This window comes from Dermochelys coriacea, chromosome 10, assembly GCF_009764565.3.
Source record: "Dermochelys coriacea isolate rDerCor1 chromosome 10, rDerCor1.pri.v4, whole genome shotgun sequence".
Taxonomy (NCBI): Eukaryota; Metazoa; Chordata; order Testudines; family Dermochelyidae; genus Dermochelys; species Dermochelys coriacea.
The window spans coordinates 36,062,132-36,077,695 of record NC_050077.1 but is presented as its reverse complement, the minus strand read 5'-3'; the positions used below and the strand labels follow the sequence as shown (position 1 = coordinate 36,077,695).

Here is a 15,564-nt window from a genome sequence, read left to right as displayed (position 1 = left end):
AAAGTAAGGTCCGGGACCCCGGACCTTCCCATCCACGGGGTATCCCATCGATCTCGGCCACCTCTTTCCTGGCGTTATCATATCTGGGGTCCTCCGCCTGGTCCCGCCCGAAAGTCTCTCTCCCGGGACTAACCTGCCCAAGCTCCCAGGGGCCGGCTTCTGCTTATTCCAACGGCTCGCCACTGTCATGGCTGGGGGCAGCTTCTGGCTCACCTTCTGTGGTGGAAGTTTCTCTGTTGGCTGCTCACGTCCATCTGCCTACTAGGGAGGTCTTCTGGCCCTGGGTCAGGATCCAGGTTCCCAAGGCCTTCGCGGCCTTCCTCTCTTTTTTTTGTTTTCCGGGTCTTTCGGGGGGCTGAGAACAGATCCTGAGAAATCTCAGGAAACATCGGGGACTGACATTCCCCCAATGACGAGCCGCTGTCCTCAGGGTCCCCACCTCCCTCCAGCCTCTCCGGGGGCAGTAAATTATCAAGCCCCGGATAGTCCTTCCCAATGACTACAAGATATAGGAGTTTAGGAACTACGCCCACGGTCACCTCAATGGGGTTTCCCTGAACCTCTATCTCCACTGGGATGGTGGGGTAAGGCTCACGGCCCCATGCACGCACATCACTGCTACACATTTGGCTTGTAGCAGCTGACTACTTTTTACCAGCTTACCAGATATGAGGGTGATAGCACTCCCAGAGTTCACAAGCGCTGTAGTCTCTGCTCCACTTATCCTCACTGTCCCGGTGTAATTATGCGGGGCTAATGCAATCCCCCCGAAGTGGATAAGGAAGCATGGGACCTCCCAATCCCCCAAGTTACATTGCATAGGCTCCTCAGTGCTGGGACACTGTGCTGCTATGTGTCCCCATTCCCCACATGCATAACATCTATAATTGCTTTTAATCACTCCCCTATCCCGGGGGTTAGGGGGTTTAGTCCCAGGGTTCCCCCCACTCAGGCCAATCCCTTCCTTCTGGGGTCCCCGCTGGTTTTCAGCCCTCCATTTCTTCCACCTAGGACTCCCCGGGGGTTTGGCGGCCCAACCTTCCAGGGTTGGGGTCGGGTGCTTGCTTTGAAAGGGGCCTTCCTTGGGTAGTTGGGTCAGTTCCCTGGCTGTCATCCGTCTTTCTACCAGTGTGATCATCTCGTCGTACGTGGACGGATCGTTCTGGCCTACCCATTTGCGGAGATCTGGCGGCAGTCCCCTCATATAATGGTCTATGACCAGGGTCTCCAAAATCTCCTCCGGCCTGCACACCTCAGGCTGTAACCACTTCCACGCGAGGTGTATGAGGTCGAATAGTTGGGACTTTGGGGGTTTATTCTCCTGGTATTTCCACTCATGGAACCTCTGGGCCCTTACCGCTGCCGTTACCCCCAATCATGCTAGGATCTCTGCCTTCAGACGGGTATAGTCAGTGGCATCCGTGACAGGCAAGTCAAACTAGGCCTTCTGGGCCTCTCCACACAAAAAAGGGGCGAGAATGCTGGCCCACTGCTCCTGGGGCCACGCCTCACGCTGAGCAGTCCTTTCGAATGAGAGGAGATATGTCTCTATGTCATCTCCTGACGTCATCTTTGGTAGACAACCAGTGGCCCTCAGGGTTCGCGTCCCGTCGGACCCCCGGGCCTCGGTGGATCTTCAGCTGGTCCACCACCTCTCTCAAGAGGGCACGATCTTGGGTCACCTGGCTCATCAATAATTGATTGGTTTCCTGCTGTAGCTGCATAGACTCCTGTTGTGCCATTGCCTGAACCCGGGTGGCCTCCTGCTGGGCTGCCGTGGCTTGTACCAGAGCTCTTACCACCTCCTCCATTGTGGTGCAAAGCAAACAAAAAAAAAAAATCCAAAACCCCAGGGCACTTTTTTTTTTTTTTTTTTTTTTTAAAAAAAAAAAACCCTCTTTCTTCCGCCACGCTGTGAACGAAATCCCACTTGTGACACCAGTTGTGACAAAGCTCTGTCCTTGCCTCTGTAGGTCCCACGTTTCCTGGTGGATTTCGCTAGCCTCAGGGGCTCACTGTGACCCTGCATGTAACCCTTCTCTCTCTAGAGACAAGGGTCACAATCTACTGAGCCATTGTCATCATAAGCCAGCAAGGGCGGTGAGGAGAAGTTATCCTTCCTTGCATAGTCTCTGTTGTCTCCCAGTCTCAGTGATTAATCAGGGGGCAAAGGTGGGGGGGGGAGCCCGGGCCCACCCTCTACTCCGGGCTCCAGCCCAGGGACCCTAATAGTATCAGCTATGGTAGCTGATCTTTTAGAAACATTACATGTACAAATCCCTGGGCTACTTCGCCCACAGCAGCCCTCACTTCAAGCTCCACTTCACCCTTACCTCAGGGCCTCCTTCCTTGTGCCTGATATGGTGTGTACTACTCAGCCTCTCCAACAGTGCAACTTCCTCCCACAGCTCCTGACATGCACACCCACCTGACTAAATGGGAGGTTTTTAACTAGTTTCAGCCAGCCCCTGATTGGCTTCAGGTGTCCCAATCAACCTAACCTTCTCCCTGCCTTCTGGAAAGTTCTTAATTGGCCCTAAGTGTCTTAATTGACCTGGAGCAGCTGCCATTTCACTTATCCTGGTACCAGGGATTTGTTTAGCTTGGAGCTAATATATCTATCTCCCACTACTTTTCTATAGCCATCTGGCCTTGCCTCATCAAACCACCTTATTGTCCATTCATCCAGCCCATACTACTTTAACTTGCTGGCAAGAATACTGTGGGAGACCGTGTCAAAAGCTTTGCTAAAGTCAAGGAACAACACGTCCACTGCTTTCCCCTCCTCCACAGAGCCAGTTATCTCATCATAGAAGGCAATTAGATTAGTCAGGCATGACTTGTCCTTTGGTGAATCCATGCTGACTGTTCCTGATCTCTTTCTTCTCCTCTAAGTGCTTCAAAATTGATTCCTTGAGGACCTGCTCCATGATTTTTCCAGGGACTAAGGTCAGGCTGACTACATTAGCCTTTTTCCAGTTGTCCGGGACCTCCCCTGATCGCCATGAGTTTTCAAAGATAATGGGCAATGGCTCTGCAAATCACATCCACCAACTCCTTTAGCACTCTCGGATGCAGCGCATCCAGCCTTGTGCTCATCCAGCTTTTCTAAATAGTCCCAAACCACTTCTTTCTTCACAGAGGGCTGGTCACGTCCTCCCCATGCTGTGCTGCCCAGTGCAGCAGTCTGGGAGCTGACCTTGTTCGTGAAGACAGAGGCAAAAAAAGCATTGAGTATATTAGCTTTTTTCACATCCTCTGTCACTAGGTTGCCTCCCTCATTCAGTAAGGGGCCCACACTTTCCTTGACTTTCTTCTTGTTGCTAACATACCTGAAGAAATCCTTCTTGTTACTCTTAACATCTTTTGCTAGCTGCACCTCCAGGTGTGATTTGGCCTTCCTGATTTCACTTCTGCATGCTTGAGCAATATTTTTATACTCTTCCCTGGTCATTTGTCCAATCTTCCACTTCCTGTAAGCTTCTTTTTCGTGTTAAAGATCAGCAAGGATTTCACTGTTAAGCCAAGCTGGTCGCCTGCCATATTTCCTATTCTTTCTACACATCGGGATGGTTTGTCCCTGTAACCTCAATAAGGATTTTTTAAAATACAGCCAGCTCTCCTGGACTCCTTTCCCCCTCATACTGTTCTCCCAGGGAATCCTGCCTATCAGATCCCTGACATTGTCAAAGTCTGCTTTTCTGAAGTCCAGGGTCCGTATTCTGCTGTTCTCCTTTCTTCCTTGTGTCAGGATCCTGAACTCAACCATCTCATGGTCACTGCCTCCCAGGTTCCCATCCACTTTTGCTTCCCCTATTAATTCTTCACAGTTTGTGAGCAGCAGGTCAAGAAGAGCTCTGCCCCTAGTTGGTTCCTCCAGCACTTGCACCAGGAAATTGTCCCCTACACTTTCCAAAAACTTCCTGGATTGTCTGTGCACTGCTGTATTGCTCTCCCAGTGGATAACAGGGTGATTGAAGTCTCCCATGAAAACCAGAGCCTGTGATCTAGTAACTTCTGTGAGTTGCCTGAAGAAAGTCTCGTCCACCTCATCCCCCTGATCCGGTGGTCTATAGCAGACTCCCACCACATCACCCCTGTTGCTCACGCTTCTAAACTTAATCCAGAGACACTCAGGTTTTTCTGCAGTTTCATACCAGAGCTCTGAGCAGTCATACTGTTCTCTTACATACAATGCAACTCCCCCACCTTTTCTGCCCTGCCTGTCCTTCCTGAACAGTTTATATCCATCCATGACAGTACTCCAGTCATGTGAGTTATCCCACCAAGTCTCTGTTATTCCAATCACATCATAATTCCTTGACTGTGCCAGGACTTCCAGTTCTCCCTGCTTGTTTCCCAGGCTTCTTGCATTTGTGTATAGGCACATGAGATAACTTGCTGTTTGTGCTGCTTTCTTAGTATGAGGCAGGAGCCCTCCCCTTTTGCGTTCTCCTGCTCGTGCTTCCTCCCGGTATCCCACGTTCCCACTTACCTCATGGCTTTAGTCTCCTTACCCCAGTTAACCTAGTTGAAAGCCCTCCTCACTAGGTTAGCCAGCCTGCTTGCAAAGATGCTCTTCCCTCTCTTAGTTAGGTGGAGCCAGTCTCTGCCTAGCACTCCTCCTTCTTGGAGCACCATCCAATGGTCAAAGAATCCAAAGCCTTCTATCCGATACCACCTGTGTAGCCATTCGTTGACTTCCACAATTTGACGGTCTCTACCCAGGCCTTTTCCTTCTACGGGGAAGATGGACGAGAACACCACTTGCGCCTCAAACTCCTTTATCCTTCTTCCCAGAGCCACATAGTCTGCAGTGATCCACTCAAGGTCATTCTTGGCAGTGTCACTGGTGCCCACGTGGAGAAGTAGAAAGGGGTAGCGATCCGAGGGCTTGAGGAGTCTTGGCAGTCTCTCTGTCACATTGTGAATCCTAGCTCCTGGCAAGCAGCAGACTTCTCGGTTTTCCCGGTCAGGGTGGCAGATAGATGTCTCAGTCCCCCTGAGGAGAGAGTCCCCGACCATCACCACCCGCCTCCTCCTCTTGGGAGCAGTGGTCGTGGAACCCCCATCCCTAGGACAGTGCATCTTATGCCTTCCAATCGGCGGAGTCTCCTTCTGTTCCCTTCCCTCAGATGTATCATCTAGTCCACTCTCCACATTACTACCTGTGGAGAGAACATGAAAACAGTTGCTTACCTGTATTTGCACTGCTGGTACATGGACGCTCCCCTTTCTTCTTCTGGAGGTCACATGCTGCTAAATTACTTCACCGTCCTCTTGTCCCCGCTGCGCAGCCTGCTCTGAATCTTCAGATCATTGTGCCCGTAGAATCATATCCTGACGTCTGTCCAGAAAATCTTCAGTTTCTCTTATGCAACACAGGGTCGATACTTGTTTCTCCAGACCTTGAACCTTCTCTTCCAATATGGAGACCAGCTTGCACTTTGTACAGACAAAGTTGCTTCTATCCTGTGGAAGAAAGACAAACATGGAACATCCAGTGCAGGTCACAACAGCTGAATACTCCCCATCCATATTACCTTCCTTCTACGAGCTTCTTCAGGAGTTGTAGTAACTACTTAGAGAAGCCGGCAAGATGTAAGCCTCAGTGGGCTCTCTCCGGGCGAACTCCCAGGCAAACTCCCTCTGTTAGTCGCTCAGCTGTTCGCTGCGCAGCTGGTTCGCAGCTGACTGGCTTTTTATAACAAATCAGGCCCACTCAAGGCTCACCTGGAACAAAGCACTCCCAAATCACATTTTTCAAACAACCAATCAAGCACACGGTCAAACTGTCCCCGCAACAGACACTCAGATACTCACCAACACAGCTTCCCTAATGCAGCCCTTAGCGTACCTCCTCAGACAGATCCCAGGCAAACTCCCTATGTTAGCCTCTCTGCTGTTCGCCGCTCAAGAGAAGGCAGGACGGCTTTGGCATCATATAGCCACAAGGAGGCAAATCAGCGTTCACAAGTGTCTCAAATGAGCAGGAAAACAAGAGTTCCAGTTTTTAAGAAGCTCTAACACCATGGGGAGAAAAAGCAGCGTGACAAAGGCAAGACGATCCTCTCTAGTAAGCACTGAGTTACCACTAGGATCAAGAGCACCCATTGAAAGGAATAAAGCATTTTAGAGTCTGATCCTGCTCTCATGGAAGTCGGTGAGGATTTTGCCATTGATTTCGGTGACAGCAGGTGCAGGGTTTAGGGAGTGAGTCAACTTTATGCGTCGCATAAATCCTGAGGGTTTAAGCAATTCAGCAGCCAGATCACCATCTGTAACATGGAAAGTGGACGCAGAGCAAGTTGGTTCCTGATGCTCAGGACCAAGAACGGCAGTCCAATCACAAGGACGACCGGAGTCTAGATGCCAGACTCTGCAAGGCTCACTTCTCATCTGCCTGACCTTGAAGAGTTGCAGATGCAGAACCTAGGGGCTAGCAACCTTCCCATGCCCATCACAGCATCACAGTCAGGACCAGAGAGTAAATACTTTTTCTAAAAACATCTTTATTCTAGTGTAATCAAAATAAGTTGTAAGAGCTGATTAAAATAGCTAATTTAAGAAATGATTGCCAGGAGTACAAAGATCCCTACCACTAGGTCACATAATGCAAACGCAAAACATCAGGCTTTCAAAATCAAAGGACATTGGTACAATGCAGTTCTATTATACATGCTCTCTCAGCCCCAGCTGTACGTGAATCCACCATGACAGTATAGCCAGTCAAGCTAAGATCCTCACCACCATGCCAGGCATTCTTGTTATGACAAACTTTATTACAGTAAGCACTAGTCAATTACATTTATTAAGCCAGGACTTGCTCATTGAACTGTTAAGCCAGTCTGCTGCATTTTAAAACAGGGTTGTGATGGGATGGAAGTCTTGGCTTTAAGTGGCATAACAGTGGCGTTTTAAAACAAACACCAGTCTCATTTGTATGTGAACATTTTGTTCGTGCGTGGCAGCTAGGCAGCAGATGTCCATTAAACGCAAAACTGACTGACACTTTTAAAATAGTTTTCTCTCTCTCTCACACACACAGCAGCATTTCAGAATAAGCTCCAAGTGTTTGTGCAACCCTTTTTGGTATCTTCTTGTTAAGAAAGATTTAAACACTGGAGGTTTAAATACCACAGTCACTGGGAAATCTTCACACAGTTTCACAACACCATGTGTTTCTTTGAGTATATTACAAAACCACAGCAAAGATACATAGGTCCCCCAAACACACAAACCACAGAGGCAGATTTGGAAGGGGAGAAAAAGATGCATTTCCTGATTGGAGGTTCTGGTTCAGGTCCATCTCTAATCCAATGTAACATACACTAGGTCTAACCATAGAAAAGAGTAAATCACTAAGTATTTAAAAGTGTTTTAAAGATAGTCAAGTGAGAAGGTGGAAGCGCAACAGGGCAATTATGCAGCGTAGGGCGGAAGAAAACAGCTCACTGTCTCTATGAGGACACAGCAGGAAGCTGCTTTAAGGTTGCTCATTAAACTAAAGGAAAACTTCTGATCTCTCAATTCCTTTGAGCAGCATGGATCTACCACTGCAGACAGAGGGGCTAACTCCTCCATTGGTCCCTAAGGCCCACTCTACCCTAGAGACATTGACTCTGGTATCTACACTGATGTAGCTATGCTGGTGCAAACCCCAACCTAGATACATTGCAGCAACATTTCTGAGATGTAATCTGGTAAATTACTGATGTAAGCCCCATGCTGTCAGGTCGCCACCCCTATGCGCATCCTTGAGGTCAAGCATGGTTCTGCAGCTGCCCTGCCTCAGTTTCCCTGACTGGGTTTCTAGCCCACTCTGGTGGTTTATGGCTCAGTGCTCTGGCTTGAGTCACTATGAACGTTCAGCCTCCTCCCATTCTGGGGTAGCAGAGCACAAGGTCACAGTCTCAAAACAAACATGAAATAAAGGCTCCTGTATCCCAGCTGGACGTAGTTCTCAGCCCTTCTGAGGTTATTCATCCAACCTGCCCCCAGGCTCAGCTTGCAGATCTCAAATTCCCCTCAGGTGAGACACCCTCTGCTGCTTGGTTTAATCATCAGCAGGTCCCTGATAAACCCAAATAGTCCAGCATCAGGCCTGCCTGCCAGGGAGGCTCTAACCAGCACAGTTCTACTGAGTCCTGGCTCCAGCCAGGCTTCTATCCCCAAATGCAAGCAGATGGTCTTCTCTCTTTCCAGCCAGCCACAACTGAGTGAGCTTTCCCCTTTCCATCCCCTTCCTACAGGCTTGACACCTACTACAGGTGTAGTGGGCGGGGCTGATTGTGCTCCTGACAGTTTGTTAACCCTTTCCAGCCTGAGTGTGGTCTGTATACCCCATCACACCCCACTTTACATTTACATTTACATACATGCTGCGTGTCTATGTTAAGTAGCTACACTGAATAACTACACTGATTTAGTTACATCACTGCAGATTTCTCTAACTCCCCATACAACAAGCTTCAAAACTCCTTCCTCCTTGGTCATACATTCCAGTAGGAATCACAGCTCTTGCACCAATTTACATGCATGCAACCCCATTGGTTTTAATGGGATGGGGTGTGGTGTCATCAGGGCAGAATGGTTCCCTCTGTCTTTCTAATCCACATCAGAGCTGGCAGGAAGCTCCTCCGCCACCAATCATCAGGAAATATCCAATAACCTGGCTCCTCAGGTGTTTTCACCCTGCTGAGATGTATTAATGGAATGGCAACTCTCTCAGAGAGACTCTCACACCAGTCCGAGTGAGGAGGGTGGTGTGAGTCTTACAGGTAATTTCTAAAGGCTTTGAGAATTCACTTTAATATAGTGTACATTCCTATCTAGTATAGAATTGCAGTAGCTACCTTAAGGGCTGTCCTGTGAGCTGTATTCATATTGGTTTTAGCAAGAGATCTGTATGCGGTGGGGCTGTAGAACAGGGGTTAACATATCAGCACTGATCCGTTTCTTGTTATCTAGGATCTGTATTTCCATCACTGGAGATGGCATGGCATGCAATGAAAGCTTTCAGTATATGGATCTCAGTTGTATACAGTGGCTGGGCCTGCATAACAAGGCTTGAGTCCAACTGCAGGACTGCATTAGGGGAAAACCCCAAAAACCACAAGCCAGGCCTTTGTTCAGGAGGACTGACAGGGCGATTTCTATTTCCTTTCAACAGCAACACGTTCTGGGTGTTTAAGTCAGCCCCACAGTACAAGCAGCTCTTTCTCTCACTCAAAGAAATATTAGTGCTGGGACACAGCCCGTGCTGGAGTGGAAGAGGATGCTGATCCCAGCACAGAAGAATGCTTATATACAGGGTGGCTGTAGTTGGGTTGAGAAGCCTTGAGCCGGACAAATGCTGCTTTGTTATGTCTCTCTGTTCATAACCAAAAAAGGTTTGATGACTGGGTTTCCCACACTAGCAACCCAAAGGAGGTAAATGGTGAACACCAGGCAGAGAAAACAGGGGGTCCGTAGGCTCAAGTCCCATCAAAGGCAGAGAGCACTAGGAGCGTCAGTAGCAACCTGATTCCCAGTGAGGAAAGCCCAGGCAGGGATCATGACCAGAAGTGGCTTTCATTTCCAAGTTCTCTCACTCAAACCAGAGTAACCCTGTGTGTCTCAGAAGGGTCAGTGTGTTAGGTTGATCAGGAGGGTATTAGTCAGTTCTAGTGATAATTAACAACTCTTAAATGAATGTCAGAGTCTTTATAGAACTAATTTAATACTGAAGCATCTAGCAAATTTGGCACTTGCCAAAAAGAAGGGTCACAACTCTGAAAGGAGGTGGGGTATAATCTATTAACAATAGTAGAAAAGTGATCTGTAGAAGGCCAAACTTTTTTCTGATCTCAGACAAGAATCAGACTTAACCAGCTAGATCCAAGATTTGGAAGCAGGCTTGGAAAAGTGGGAGGTGCTGAAGAGGCAAAGCCCTAGGGGCAGAGCTGTTGATAGATGCAGTGTAAAGTGTGGTTCTAGTGTGAAAAGTGACTGTGTTTTGAATTAAGATGCCATTATTTTAATCTTCTTTCTGTGCATATTCAGGTGCAGTGCTGTCAGCCCTACAGGGCCAGCTGAGCTCTGGGAGAGCACAGTGGATTTTTTTTTGCATTTGTGCATCAAAGAATTGCTAGCAGAAAAGTTCCAGTGACTGGGCCATTCTCTTGTCTTCAGATTCTGCCCTCCCACCAGGGAAGACATTAAGGTTGTCCAGGTGGGTAAAAGGGTAGGAAAAGTCTTTTCCCATGGGCAGGTTATCCCATAACTGCCTACTGCAGGGTTCCTTGCACCTCCCTTGAAGCAGCTATTACAGGCCATTGTCAGAGACAGGATACCAGATTAGGTGGAGGTGTAAGGAACCCTGCAGTAAGCAGTTATTGAATTAACCGATTCCGTTTGGAAATCTGTAGGCTCCCCACTGTATTTTCCACCAAATGTATCCGATGAAGTGAGCTGTAGCTCACAAAAGCTTATGCTCAAATATATTTGTTAGTCTCTAAGGTGCCACAAGTACTCCTTTTCTTTTTACTTGGAGCTGAAGACAGTGGCGTGATGCAGGTGTTTCAATGGGATTAAATACAAGAGGCATAAGGTATTTCTGAAGGTAAGGGCATTACAATCTGGCTCTTGAACTCACAGAGCAAGGAAGCAAAGCTGAAGGGTTATTTAATTGCTCAGGGCCAGATTGTTAAATCCCTTGGTCACAAGAACAGTTCCACTGACTGCGACTGTTCACTAACATAAGGGATCACAATCTGGCCTTAATGAGCCCTATGCTGGAAACAACAGTTTATACATTGTGCACTCTGTACTGTTCTAAAACAACTGCAAAACTGACGTTAATAGTGACTGACACACTGAACGTTAAAGACCAGCACAGAACTCCATGGTGTCTGGAGCCACCTACTGTGACACCCTGTACCCCTGTTCACCACTTTTATATGGTTATGATATATTTTGTACAATGTATGCCTTGTGAGGTATCAGTTGAAAACTCAATCTGCTGAATACGGTTGTCCTGGTAAAATGTGTGTAACAGTGTATGAGAAGTTAGTAGATTCTACTATGTACCATTGTTGTAACTTGCTCCAAGGTTAAGACAAGCAGGTTCAAACCAGTTTTTCAGAGACAAAGACACACTTCCACCCCAAACAGGTGTCAAAGAGCCATTACCTGTTTAACCGGCCATTCTTCAGCAATGGGAAGGTATAAACAAAAAAGTGACATTGTATCACAGGAATGTTTCAAATCTCATGTACACAGTCCCCTGTTTGTCTATACCCGGCAGGGGGTAATTCTCAGAGAGGAGGAGGGTATAAAGTAAGAGACAGTGACTTCCATATCACCCCTTTCTGCTCAGGACATCAATGACTCTGAAAGAACTGAACTAAGAAGGGGAATGGTCCCAGGTTGGAAGGAGATGCAGCCTGTGAAATTTTACTACAGTTTATGGTGAGATGGGCCTTGTGCTTTTAAACTTATTAGCCTTGATAAAGTTTAGGAATTAGCTTGTGGTTTTATCTTTTTATATCTTTTGTAACCAATTCTGACTTTTATGCCTTATCACTTTTAATCACTTAAAATCTGTCTCTCTCTAGTTAATACATTTGTTCTGTTGTTTTACCTACACCAGTGTGTGTTTGGATTGAAGTATTTGGGAAACTCTACTTAGGCTCAACAAGGCTGGTGCATAATCATTACATAATCAATCTATCTACGACGGGATGGGTAAACTCTTTGGCTTGAGGGCCACATCTGGATGGGGAAATTGCATGCAGGGCCATGAATGTACGGCTGGGGCAGGAGGTTGGGGTGCAGGAGGGGGTGTGGTGTGCAGAAAGCAGATCAGGGCAAGGGGTTGGGGTGCAGGAAGGGTGCGAGGTGTATGAGGGGGTTCAGGGAAGGGGGTTGGGGTGCAGGGAGGGCTGTAGAGTGTGGGAGGGGGCTCAGGGCAGGGGGTTGGGATGCGGGCTCCAGCCCAGCGCCGCTTACCTTGAGTGGCGCTGGGGTAGCAGTGGCACGCAGCGAGGCTAAGGCAGGCTCCCTGCCTGCTCTGGCCCTGCATCACTCCCGGAAGTGGCCAGAACAAGGTCCCTGTGGCCCCTGCAGGAGGCAGAGAGCCCAGGGTCACAGGGACATGGTGCTGGCTGCTTCCGGGAGCGGTGTAGGGCCCGCGGCGCCACGGGGCTGGCAATCCTGCGGGCCAGATTCAAAACCCTTATGGGCTGGATCCGGCCTGCGGGCCGTAGTTTGCCCACCCCTGATCTATAGTCTATGAGTCTATGACCTTGTACTGTCCAGGGAGTTACTGAGCAGTACAAGACACACATTTCTGGGGACTCTGCTGGAATGGAGGGAAATGTGGGTGTCACTCTGTATGTAATTCATGGAAGGCTGGGCACAGTGTTCCTGTATTCATCTGGGAGTGATTTTACATGCTAGTGGCTGTGTGCGTGCAGAGCACAGAGGGGTTGCTGTTCACCAGCAAAGCAGTGTAAAAGGCATCACAGGCTGGGGAGCTAAGGGGATACATCAGTCCAGATTGCACCCTGGGGTATGTCATACCTACAAATCAAGATTTCATTGAAAATCCCTGGCAGTATTAGGGGTGATAAGAGGGATTTTTGCCAAACTAGTTGCTTTCAATAATATACTTTGTTTTGGACCATGCAAGCAGAAAACGTTCTCCTGATTGCACTAATCCCCAAACCATACCGGCAGCATAACATTCTTTCTCCTGTGCAATGACCTCACTAAGGACCTGGAGACCTCTTGTAAAATTCTGGCAGACTTTACTTTTGCTGTGTAAGGAATGTTTTAGAGAACATCTTAAACAAATATTTATGTAAACAAATTTGTTTTTTCAGCTCATGCTTGTGGATGCAAAGGTGAAGGCTGAATTCTGAGGCTATGTCTACACTGGCAGCTAGGGGTGCGATTCCCAGCTTGTGTAGATATACTTCGGCTAGCGTGCCAAAAACAGTAGTGTAGACACAGTAGCACAGGCAGCAGTGGCATGGGCTAGCCGCCCTGAGTACTCACTCATGAGATCTGGGTGGGTTTGTACTCAGGACAGCTACCCCGTGCTGCGGCTTATTGCTGCCCATGCTACTACAGCTACACTACTATTTTTAGTGGACTAAGTCTCATTGAGCTAGTGCAAGTATGTCTACGCAAGCTGGGAATTACACCCCTAGCTCCAAGTAGAGACCTAGCCTTAATGAAGATTTTAACCTACATGTACACCAGTGTAACAAGTGCTTATTCACCCAGAAAGAGCTCAAAGCATATTATCTATATGGGGACAAATCCTCCTCCTCTCTCAAGACCATGTAACCAGGCTGAACGCAGGATGGGACAAAAGATCACTCACCCACCACTGCCCTTCTTGACGTCTGATTTGTGTCCATTTATTCTTTTGTGTAGAGTCTGTCCAGTTTGGCTAATGTGCATGGCAGAGGGGCATTGCTGGCACATGATGGCATATATCACATCACATATATGTGCCAGCAATGCCCCTCTGCCATGTACACTGGCCAAACCGGACAGTTTCTATGCAAAAAAAGATCACAAATCAGATGTCAAGAATTATAACATTCAAAAGCCAGCTGGAGAACACTTCAACCTCCCTGGACACTCAATTAAGACTTAAAAGTGGCAATTCTTCAACAACAAAAAATGTCAAACACACACTCGAATAAGAAACTGCAGAACTGGAATTAATTTGCAAACTGGACACCATCAAATTAGGCCTGAATAAAGACTGGGAGTGGATGGGTCATTACACAAACTAAAAACTATCTCCCCATGCTATTCACCCCCCTCACCCCTCATACTGTTACTCACACCTTCTTGTCAGCTGTTTGAAATGGATCACCCTGATTATCACTAATTGTGATTTTTCCTCCTGCTGATAATAGCCCACTTTAATTGAATTGTCTCATTAGAATTGGTAAGGCAATCCCCATCTTTTCATGTTCTACATATATCTTCCTACTGTATTTTCCACTCCATGCATCTAATGAAGTGGGTTTTAGCCCACGAAAGCTTACGCCCAAATAAATTTGTTAGTCTCTAAGGTGCCACAAGTACTCCTTGTTGTTTTCACCACCAGTGTAATGCAGCCACCACTGGAATGCAATCTGGCAACAGTGCACAGCAACCCTAAATATCCCGTTTAGGATATGGGAAGTGACTGTTGTACACCTAGCACAGTGTACTTACACATCTGTATATAGTCTCTATTTTAAACTACAGAAATGTATGTGTTAGGTACATACTAAAGAATCTACTCCCTGGCCAACACATTAATGTATTTCCCATTCGGGTTAATAGGAGGAACACTTTGAAAGAGGAACAGACACCATAATGTGTATGTACTTAAAATCTGACAGAGAAAGAGACCATTGTTTTCATTGTGATCTGGAGGTTAGTACCGTAAGCAAGAAAAGTATTCTTAAGAAATGAGGTCTACATTTTCCAAAGCGACTAGTAGTTTTAGAGGCCAATTTTGTGAGCTGTTACAGGGTCTGGACTGTCCAAAAATCAGGCCCCTTTAAAAGGTCTCAGATTGGGCACTGAGAAACAGATGCATCCAACATCACTAGTCCGTTAAGAATATTTAGGCCAAAGATGATTTTTTGTGGTGAAACCCTACCTCTGTCTGTTCCTGCTGTAAATGGTGGGTTAGGCATGGTCCCAGAGCAGTGTGTGTTTTCTGGCCTCCATGCTACATTTTTTCTATGCTCACCCTTGCTCTGGTGCTGCAGTGGGATAACCAAAGAAAAAGAAATGGGACAAATCAATGGGCTACATACCAGTACTGTTTCCAATCTGACCATCCAGTTTGGGAGCATGCATTTAATGAATTGGCTTGAACACATGAATATGAAAGGTCCAGAATACCTGGATGTAATAATCCACCTCAGCTTTTTGGCTTTAATCACCCTCAGGTCCCAGGGCAGCTTTAATATGTCCCCATGAACTTGCATGGAAAGACTAACAGACCATCAGGCTGATCAGGAGCTATGCCCTGGCTTACATGGTATGCTGCTGTGGAGAGGCACTGAAGGGTTAAACCTCTGGCCCCTAGTGCTGCCAGGCAAGAACAGTGTAATCTAGGGCAGAATAACACTTCATTAACAGAGAATAGCCTGGAAACCAAGTCAGCTGGATGGGGCCGTATAGGAGGGGGAAAGCTGAAGGAGATTATATAAAAACACTCCCATTTAAAATGCAGCCCCTCCTCGCACATTACCAGAGTCTCAGCAGAGGATTTGACAGCATTGTCCCAGCTAGCAGCTGCTGGGTCCAGGCTCACTGGGCCTGGGAGCAGTGAGTGGGTTTGAATGGTAGTTTTTGGCTCATTCTTTCAGGCCTGGCTCATTTGCTTCCCTTTAGTCCTGCTTCTCCCCTTTATGCTTCCAAGGGTAGATCAGCTCTCCAACAAACAGCTTCTTGCACAGAGAGCTCCAGGAATCCTTAGGGTAACAAGCATAGGTTGGGAGCCTGTACGTCTGCACCACGCTGCCATAGGACAGAGGATTTATCTGGAAGTAGAGAAGG

At 47.5% G+C, this 15,564-nt stretch overlaps 1 protein-coding gene across 10 annotated transcripts in view; it reads right to left on the bottom strand.

Annotated features, from left to right (window-relative positions):
• Positions 1-14,297: 14,297 nt before the first annotated feature.
• The window catches only part of PIGQ (phosphatidylinositol glycan anchor biosynthesis class Q), a 51,046-nt gene continuing 49,779 nt past the window's right edge, over positions 14,298-15,564 (bottom strand). For all 10 annotated transcript variants that reach the window (XM_043494395.1, XM_038418188.2, XM_038418196.2 and 7 more), the window contains one exon: positions 14,298-15,548. In XM_043494395.1, the coding sequence (XP_043350330.1) occupies positions 15,396-15,548 (153 nt within the window). In that variant the 3' untranslated portion in view covers positions 14,298-15,395. The remainder of the gene's footprint in view (positions 15,549-15,564) is intronic.